The 10,729-nt window shown below is 34.7% G+C and overlaps 1 protein-coding gene across 1 annotated transcript; it reads right to left on the bottom strand.

Annotated features, from left to right (window-relative positions):
• Positions 1 to 6,465: 6,465 nt before the first annotated feature.
• Positions 6,466 to 10,035, bottom strand: LOC125647724 (cerebellin-2-like). Its single transcript, XM_048874520.2, has 2 exons — positions 9,577 to 10,035; positions 6,466 to 6,938 (listed from the first exon to the last, which is right to left on the bottom strand). Exons 1-2 carry the CDS (start codon positions 9,953 to 9,955, stop codon positions 6,493 to 6,495), a joined length of 825 nt encoding a protein of 274 aa, XP_048730477.2. The 5' UTR covers positions 9,956 to 10,035; the 3' UTR covers positions 6,466 to 6,492.
• Positions 10,036 to 10,729: the final 694 nt, after the last annotated feature.

Raw genomic sequence — 10,729 nt, 5'->3', positions numbered from 1 at the left:
TCAAAATCAGTGTGCCAAGAACGGCCTAACAATCGGTATAGAAAACGTCAGACAGCATCTGACCCAATGATAGGTTGTATTGGCACACTAGATCATGTGAATTTGTCAAGTAGGAAGTTTAACCCATCAGCTGGAGTCTAGCACAAGAAGGGCAAAATCTATATATATATATATATATATATATATATATATATATATATATATATATAATCCAACTCCTATATGCTCATAAATTCATCCTCGGGCATTTCTTGTAATGCCCGCACAGTGCACTGTTTACAGTTGCTTAGGTCAATAATTTCCCCAGCATTTATGTCATAATGACATGGTATAACAACTCCACCTCAGGCAGGCCGGCCAAGGTGAAAAACGTCCATAGGAGCTCTTGCTGGTTCACACAAAATACATTCCCCTTTATCTATTTTTGTTCTAAATCACCCAGCTATTTCTCTGTGGACATGTCCAACAGGAAGTTCAGCAGTATCTGTTAGAAAAAGATGTATTTTGTTATTAAGGCATGGATACGATTTGAAATGTAAATTTACAGTTTTTGAACTGAAAGTTTACATAAAGAATCGTGAGCTCTGGTAAGCAAGCTACATGCTCACGTTCTTAGTTTCGTATATATAATTAAAAGAATGACAAGTGAGCTTTGAATTTATTGTATCCCACGCAACGAAGTTGCGGAGGGTATACTGTTTTTGATCTGTCCGTCAGTCCCTTTCTTGTCAGGGCAACTCCTCTGAGACCGCTCATCAGAATTTCATGAAACTTTGTAGTTAATAAGAACACACTGTGTAGATATGCATATTCCCAGGAAATTCTTATTCAATAATTTGTCTTGCAGTTATGCCCCCTTTGAACTTACAATTTCGATCCCCTCTGCCTTGTTCTTGTCAACGAACTCCTCTGAGACCGCTCAGCAGGATTTTCTGAAACTTTGTGGTAAATAAGGACACACTATGTAAATGTGCATATTCCCAGGAAATTCTGATTTATTAATTATCCTGGGAATTATGATCCCTTTGAACTTATAATTTCGAGCCCGTCTGTCCTGTTCTTGCAGTAATGCATAGCATTACCATTCATGATGTGAGGCATTGTCAAGCAATTTTGGAGCGTGGGGTATGTGAGCTTTCTCACTTTCTCTTTCATATGAGATAAAAATGCCAGTCTTTTTGCATCAAATTCTATTGTACAACTTTTTTCAGATGGAGTTGAGATATGAAGCATTAACTAAATTGAATGAACTTAAAATTAAAAGGGAGAAAAAATACTGAAAAGCTTAGAAGATGGAGAGAAAGGCAAGAGCTTGATCCTTAAGCCAGTGAAACTTTGAAGAAAATTAACACATAAAAAAGAAAAACCGTCGAATGAAACGACGACTGGAAGCAAAGAAGAGTAAATAAAAATAAGAGGCCCATGACCCACATTGCTCACCTGAGTCACCTTAGCTCATATTTAAAGATTTTCCCTATATATTCACGTGCAAAACTTTTATCCCTATTGTGGCATCAACCTACTCCTGGGGGCCATGGTTTTTACAAAGTTGAATTTGCACTATGTCAGGAAGCATCTTCCCATGCTGCAGGCATAATGTGAACTGTTGCTCATCTCATAATTTAACAAAGCAATTTACTTCGCAGTAAAATATATACAATCATGCATATGTAAGAAACTAGTTAAAAGTATGCACAGTATGAACTGTACAATACATTTCTCAGTGCAAATATTCAGTAGTGCTTCATGGGTTTATGAGTGAAAGATCATACTATAGTGCTATTTAATAATAATAGTATTTATTTATAGAGCACCTTATATGACTATAATTAACCACTTTAAAGCTCTACATACAATAAAAATGATACAGCGTGTTATAAAAGTAGTAAAAGGAAATTACAAAAGCATTACGACAGATAATATCAAAACATTGCTAGCAAAACATCAATAATGTGAAGTGAAGTAAAATTACTAAAATCTAAAACATAGGAATAGATGTAAAAAAAAAAATCAGCTAACACTTAAAGCCCTTATAAATGATTGGAAACAATTGTATCAAATCAACCTGGATAGTTATAAGGAAAGAAATGAATTAGATAAATTTAAAATGGACTGGGAAAAATGGTCTCCATTAGTCAATTGACTCTCTCTCTCTCTCTCTCTCTCTCTCTCTCTCTCTCTCTCTCTCTCTCGTGCAAATGTATGTCGATTGAGTGAAATAAAAAATAAAATAAAAAAATCTAAAACATGCTGTGCATTAAGAAAGTTCCACGCCGTACAATCAAATGAATTAAAATACAATTATAGTTGAAATGAATATACAAATATACACTTGAAAAAGTCATGTTAAAACTGGAGATAAAGAAACCATAAAGATTAAACCACCTATAATACTAAGAATATGCAAGTCTAAAAGGGTGTTTTTAAATGTTTTTTAAAAATGTTCAAATTCTGACAACGGGGTAGAGAGTTCAAAAGTGTAGCTGCTGCCACATCAAAGCGCCTGTTTCCATATGTGGAGGTTCGACATATACATAATGTAGGTCTAATTAATGTCAGTGAATTTTCAGATTTTAGGGAACGATTTGATTGGTAAACAGTGATCACTTCTTCCAAATATTTTGGTGCCATTTTATGAATCACCTTATATGAGTATTTGGGGGGCCTCCGTGGCCAAGTGGTTAGAGCATCGCGCTCAAAATCACCTCTGTCGGCGCGGGTTCAAATCCCGCTCGTGCCGGTAAGTGAGAAAGTTTTCCAGTTTACTTTCGGAAGGTCGGTGGTCTCTTCCCAGGTACATTGTATCTTGGTTCTCTCTTCCACCAATAAAAAGTGGGCGCCACCAGATAACTGAAAAATTGTTGAGTGTGTCGGATTACATCAATCAATCAATATATGAGTATTTTGTATTGGATGCGCTTATCAATAGGAAGCCAATGTAAAGAAATCAGCACTGGAGTTATGTGATAATTTCTCTTGGTACGAGTGATGATTCGTGCTGCCATATTCTATATCCGCTGTAGTTTTGCCATGTCGGTAGTGTTAATACCGGAAAGAAGAGCATTGGTATAGTTGAGCCGAGATGTCACGAGGGCACATACTAGGGTCTTGCACGCATCTTCTGTGATGAGCGACCATATTTGTCCGATGTTACGTAGTTGATGATAGCAAGCACGAGACACAGATGAGATTTGCTTTTGCATGCAAAGTGACTAGATGTTTCGGTGAAAAAACAAGGAACTCTGTTTTGTCCTGATTTAATTTTAGTACGTTAGCGGACATCCACATCTTGATCTCGTCCATACAAGTCTCAAGGCAGCTAGTGGTATTTTGCCAATCATCTTTAGGTTTGAAGACTAGATGGGCTTGTGTGTCATCATTATATCCAGGGTAGTTGACCCCTGATTTACCAGTATACAAAGTTTGATGTTTATCCAGCAAAGGTATTACAAGATATTGAGCAGACAATAATTTCGTATGTATTGAGTATTTGTATCATAACCTTTGACCATGTAACTTCAAAATATGTACTCCTGATTTACTTTTAGGGGTTATACACATAGTTTAATGGTTTTACATTTAGGCAAAGGGTTCTCAATGTATCAAGCTGTCTACCAACAGACATACAGGTACACACAGATGTTACCTCTTCTTCCAAAAGGGACAGAGTAGAAGTTCAAATTGATATTCAAAATGCTAGAGTACAGGGTGACACTGTATTCTAAACCCGATTCCATGGAAATATAATACAATATTAAAACCTAATTACAGAGGATCAGTATACTATAAATGTAATTATTGGGTAATTTCATGTTATAAATGTGATTATTGGGCAACACTATGTTGTAATGTAATTATTGGGTAACTCTATGTTATAAATGTAATTATTGGGTAGCACAATGTTGTAATACAATTATTGGGTAACACTATGTTGTAAATGTAATTATTGGGTAACACTATGTTGTAAATGTAATTATTGGGTAATGCGATGTTGTAATGTGATTATTGGGTAACTCTATGTTGTAATGTAATTATTGGATAACACTGCTGTAATGTAATTATTGGGTAACACGATATTGTAATGTAGTTATTGGGTAAAACTATGTTGTAATGTGATTATTGGGTAACACTATATTGTAATGTAGTTACTGGGTAACACTGTTGTAATGTAATTATTGGATAACACTATGTTGTAAATGTAATTATTGGGTAACACTGTTGTAATGTAATTATTGGGTAACACTATGTTGTAAATGTAATTATTGGATAACACTATGTTGTAAATGTAATTATTGGGTAACACTGTTGTAATGTAATTATTGGGTAACACTATGTTGTAAATGTAATTATTGGGTAACACGATGTTGTAATGTAATTATTGGGTAACACGATGTTGTAATGTAATTATTGGGTAACACTGTTGTAATGTAATTATTGGATAACACTATGTTGTAAATGTAATTATTGGGTAACACGATGTTGTAATGTAATTATTGGGTAACACTATGTTGTAAATGTAATTATTGGGTAACACGATGTTGTAAATGTAATTATTGGGTAACACTGTTGTAATGTAATTATTGGGTAATGCGATGTTGTAATGTTATTATTGGGTAACACTATGTTGTAATGTAATTATTGGGTAACACTGTTGTAATGTAATTATTGGGTAACACGATATTGTAATATAATTATTGGGTAAAACTATGTTGTAATGTAATTATTGGGTAACTCTATGTTGTAAATGTAATTATTGGGTAACGTGATGTTGTAATGTAATTATTGGATAACACTATATTGTATTTTGTAATTATTGGGTAACACTGTTGTAATGTAATTGTTGGGTAACACTATGTTGTAATGCAATTATTGAGTAATAGTATGTTGTTAATGTAATTATTGGGTAACGCGATGTTGTAATGTGATTATTGGGTAACTATGTTGTAATGTAATTATTGGGTAACACTGTTGTATTGTGAATATTGGGTAACACGAGGTTGTAATGTAATTATTGGGTAACACGATGTTGTAATGCAAATATTGGGTAACACTATGGTGTAAGTATGTTGTAAACCTGAATACATGTACAGGGCAATGCTATACTAAATATTTAACATGCATACCGAGCCTGTCATTCAACAAAGACAGCTTTACTTCGCGTCCATCATGACCTTGTAGCAGCATTAGATATTGGTTCCAGCGTTGCATTAATTATGTTAGATCTCTCTGCGGATTTTGATGTCATTGATCATCCTATCCTGATAAGACGTCTTGAGTTTGCTTTTGATATTTCTGGCTCAACTTCGATTGGATTAAGTCATATCTTTCAGATAGGACCCAAAAAGTTAACATTTGATCCACTTTCTCTAATGATTTCCATCTCACTCAGTTGTGGCGTACCACAAGAATGTATACTAGGACCTCAGCTCTATGCAATTTTTTCCAAACCAATGGGTGAAATCTGTCGGGGAAACAATGTGTACATCACTGTTATGCAGATGACATCCAAGCCCATCTTCAAACCAGGATACGACTGGCAAAACACCACTAGCCGCCTCAAGGCTTGTATGGATGAGATTACAATGTGGAGGTCCGGTAATATGCTAAAACTGAATCAGGACAAAACAAGAGTTCCTTGTTTTTTCACCGAAACATCTAGTCACTGATTTACCATCGTACCATCTGGACTTTGGCGACACCATTATCAGTGAATCACCGTTTGTGAAGAACTTAGGTGTATAGTTTGATAAAACTCTATGCATGCAAAAGCAAATATCATCTGTGTCCCGTACTTGCTATCATCAACTACGTAATATCGGACGAATACGGTCGCTCATTACAGAAGATGCGTGTAAGACCTTAGTATGTGCTCTCGTGACATCTCGGCTCGATTATGCCAACCTCAACATTCCTTAAGATATGAAAATTCACTGACATTAATTAGACCAAGAAAACGAACCTCCACATATAGGATAAGGCGTTTGGACGTGGCAGCAGCTACTCTCGGGAACTCTCTACCTGATAACCCCCGCTTTGTCAGAGTTTGAACACTTAAAAAGCATTTAAAAGTACATCTTTTTAGACTCGATTATTATAATATGTCGGTGGTTAATTTTTTGATTTCATGAACAATTTTTTTTATGACTTTTTATGCATAAAATATTTATTTCAACTATTGTATTTTAAATCGGTTATGCATGCAAGTATGGCGTGGAACTTTCCTACAAGCACAGCCTGAATCAATCTTAATAAATTTAATTTACATTTATTTATTGATGTTTTGCTAATATAGTTTTGATAATATCTGTCAAATAGCCATCATAATTTACTTTTATTACTTTTATAACATGCCATATAATTTTTATTGTATACAGCGCTTTATAATGAGTATTCATAATCATATAATGCGCTATATAAATATTATTATTATTATGACTTCGTTCGCAGAAGAAAGCGTGGAAAAGGTTCACCCTTCGAGAACTATTTATGTATCTATGGTGATATCAATACACCCATAAAGGAAGACCAAGCTCCTCCATATATCTTTACATCGTTGTACCCAACAATTTTTATCCATACATCGTCGTTTGTAGAAAGGTCAAGAAGAACCGACTTGGCTCCATTAGAATGTGTGGAACTGTCGCCGCTAAATATATAAGCAATAGCATCACAATTTTTAACAAAGGCACATCGAACTTCCTGACCACGTTCACTAAGTATAGATGCGCTGAAAAGATATAAACCGGAAGTGGGTGCTCGAAAAACACTGGTAAATGGATCAAGTCCATTGCCGTCATTGGTGATAACGCTTGGGAAATGAACTGTGTGATCTATCCCCATGTGTTCCTGGTGGTCCGTTGTAACTGCTGTAAATCCAATTCCATGTTTGATAGAGGGCGCTGTGGTGGTGTGGTTTGTCCCCATGAGGAGTCGTTTTTCTACAAAATGTAAACAGACAATGTTATGAAATCAATGAAGCAATTAAAAATCAAAGAGTATCTAAGGCCCTATAGATTAATTGTACTACAAACAAGTTCATCTATTTTTTAGCAATCAAAACTATTAATAGCAAAAACACTGGTATAAATGGAATTTCCCCCAAACTTTCGTAAATTGCTAAACCTATTATCAAGAGACCTTTACCTCAAATACAAACGGTAATTAACGTTACCGAAAAAGTCACAATAGTTCAGTTTACTCCACAGCGTAGGAAGAATAGAACATTAGGGAAAGATAATCATAGACCAGTAAGCTTTCTTCCAGCATCTCCAAAATCTTTGGAAGGACAACTGAAACACAGCTACCATTTTTTCAGTGATGTCTTCTATCGAAATTTAGCAGTCTGTCGGTCAGAGACAACTTTACTACGAGTAATTTACGACTTAGATATAAACTTTGGATAAAAATGAACTCATAGCAGCCATTTTAAAGGATCTCTCTAAGGGCTTGACTCGCTTCCTCATGAACTACTTCTAAAGCTCAAGTCCTATGGTCTCTCCAAACCAGCACAGGACATGCTTAATCATTACCTTCCACAAAGAAAACAATGTACATGTATTAAAGTAGGCCAGTACATCAGTGTTATGCCACACATCATTAATAGCGCTCCACAAGGATCTATACTTAAACCTTTACTTTTTAATATATTCATAAATGATTACTTCCTTTTCGTACATAAACGCAATCTCTTCAATTACGCAGATGATAATAATTCATCAACATCTGACAGACAAATCTTTAGAACAGGTTTCAGTAGCTCTACGAGATGACAGTAGATCTATTAAACGATGGTAAACTTCCAACTATTTTCATTGGCAATAAAACGCAAAACAAAATAAAATAAAAGCATTGGAATTGATTTAGATGGAATGAAAATTTCTTGTGGTGATTCGGTAAAATTACTAGGTCTCAAAATTGATTTCATGCACAACACACACGTTACAAATATATAAAACAGAACATAAGAGAAGGCAGAAAGACAATTAAATGTTCTAAAACGGCCAGGAAAGCATCCCACTAAATTAGGCAAACTTGCAATATACAAAGCATTCATAACTCATATTCCAGCTGTTGTCCATTACCATGACACTCCTGCTTTGAGCAAAATACCCACAAATTCGGGAAAAACATCTAGATACATCTATGACGATTGCAAAAGCAGATACATGTATGTATGTATGTTTACTAAACCAGTCAAAATTACTTTCAATAAAAACTAAATGAATGTGTAAAATAGCACTTGAAACATTTAGAATCATTCAAATTATTTTTGTCTTTCTGCAAGATATGTTTGTTTTAAAACAGATCAAACAATTTCAGATATACAAATGCAGCAGAAGTTCCAAGACCAAGAACAACTCCGTAATTAATTAAATATTTCAGGTAGGAGGCGACAAAGCTCTGGAACTCTCTGTCAAAGTTCGAAAATTTTCTTCATACAACCAATTCTATTTCTTTTAAACATGGTGTGGGGAATTGTAAATGTAGCTCCTGCAGACTCGGGACTTTCCTGCCTCAACTTTATTACTGTCCTCTTCTGCCAAAATATCTTTCATTTCCCACTGCATTTATGTTGTTTATTTTCTCATACAGATTTAAATTATTTCCTTCTATGCCTCCGTTTGACTTACGTACATAATCCACAAAACACATTGTTTTGTGCTGTCAGTTTGTGTTTTAGTTTATGATGTCCGTGTGTACATATGCGTTTAAAAGTGTGCTATCTGCCTTATGTGAGGTTCATAATATCCTAAGCTCATGTGTCCTGTAGTACAACCCCCAATGCATATTTGCATGGCTTGGGCTGTCAATATATATATATATATATATATATATATATATATGATATCAACTCTTTCTATTTGGATTATATATATATATATATATATATATATATATATATTCATTTTATAACTGTCTGAAGAGGCATTAAAGCCGAAAGCGCTAACAATGAAATGTTATTCGAGTTTTGTGATTCTTGACTTTTATTATTGGATGTATTTACTGTATCAAATACCGAATTCTTTTTACAAACTATCTATCTATCTATCTATCTATCTATCTATCTATCTATCTATATATATATATATATATATATATATTGTGCTTTATTTTGTTTTATGTACATGTGTACGTTTTAAGTGTGGTATTTCTTTTATGCCAAATGTCTTGTGTGTTCTATTGCCAGATCAAGAGCTTTTCAGCTGATGTTTCTTTTAATTGTATTATAGTCCGACTTTAAATAAAAATAACTTACAAATATATTTTCAAACGATTGAAAACAGAAATCTTGCAAGGTAAGTATGTTGTGTGGTCGGATTTTGGAAACAAGTGCTAAACCGTGACTATCAATCAAAATGTACCATGCGGGATTTTCTTATCTACAGCAAATTAATTTTAAAAAGATGTGATATTGTAAAATGCGGGAAATTGCATGTTATTCGATTTGTTCAAAGATTAAGAAGGCTGTGGACAAAGAGTGTGTGAGATGTCATTCATAATACTCTGGATATTTCGATATGTCTCTGTTTTGATTCCGGAAATCCATATTAGCTGAACCAATTAAATAATACTCACCTTGTGAAGGCGGTGACCCTCGTCTTTTCTCCTGCATTGTGGGCTTATTAATGGTTCCCTCTGCATTTGCATCTGGCTCACTAGCATTTTCTATGGGAATATTTGTCACTTCTTTAAATCCTCTCAGTGCCTCTCGTAACTGTTCTTTAATATCAATGTTTTCATTTGTTAAATCTTCAATGGTAAGCGTTGCATGCTCCAAATTTTTCCTCGTTTCGCCCAATGTTTTTACAGTCTCTTCCAACTTAAGGGCGAGTTTAGTGGTAACACGTTCCAGGTCAGCCAGCTTATTTTCAAACACTATCAGTTTCTCGTCACACGTTTTATCAAGATACGCAAACGAAAACTGTAACAGTAACAGGGCAACTGTTATCCACATATTGTGAGCTGCAAACTACGTCTGTAAAGATAACTAAAGGTGTATCCAATCCTTTTGTAGAATATGTTCAAATCAAAGATAATAGAGTTCAGCAATTGTCCTACATACGTCTTGTGTACTAGTGACATATCGTAGGTTACATTCTTATCTATTCGAAGCCCATCAGACGAAGGGGTTACATCCCTCATTCTGAAAATTTGTTTCTTTGTTATAAAATGTTTCCAACGTATGTCATTAAATGTTTTCTACTTATGTAAAATATCTTATATCATTCCAAAGTACAAAGGCGTACATGATCCATTGACCTCCGTTGAAGAATGTCCAACATCTATTCGAGTTTCACATTTGTTAAAAAGCTTTTAAAAGCTTGACAACATATATACAAGGATGCCGCTACATCTGTTTGGAAATATTAGTGTGGACATGCTACCATTGGACGAACATTTTAAAAAAATCCGATTTCGTTTGTAAATTTGTTTTACATCCGATTCGACAAATCACACATGTAGAGACGTCGTCAATTTGAGGTAAGGTGCCAATTTTTTAAAACTGTATGACACTCAAAATCAGAATGAAGATAACATATTTAGTAAGTTCAGATCTCCGTATTTAAGGTCAGATCCGAAAGGCTTGTTAGTACCTGTGCTAAATGTCGTAGGTGTGACGAGGTATCGGTATCAAGGATCAAACTCAGAAACCCCGGTTACAACGCGTGCTCTTCAAACACACTCTCTTGCATGGAAAGACCAAATGGTCTTTATCGCTATGAATTGC

The sequence above is a fragment of the Ostrea edulis genome, chromosome 6 (genome assembly GCF_947568905.1).
Source record: "Ostrea edulis chromosome 6, xbOstEdul1.1, whole genome shotgun sequence".
NCBI classification, from domain to species: domain Eukaryota; kingdom Metazoa; phylum Mollusca; class Bivalvia; order Ostreida; family Ostreidae; genus Ostrea; species Ostrea edulis.
The sequence above is the reverse complement of the archived record's forward strand: the minus strand, read 5'-3'. Positions and strand labels throughout refer to the sequence as shown.

What these genes read in the sequence shown, in the direction of transcription:
- LOC125647724 (XM_048874520.2), bottom strand. Translation starts at nt 9,955, where the DNA reads ATGTGGATAACAGTTGCCCTGTTACTGTTACAGTTTTCGTTTGCGTAT. An exon ending in AGGGTCACCGCCTTCACAAG is followed by an intron (nt 6,939 to 9,576) that starts GTGAGTATTATT and finishes TACATTTTGTAG; the next exon opens with AAAAACGACTCCTCATGGGG.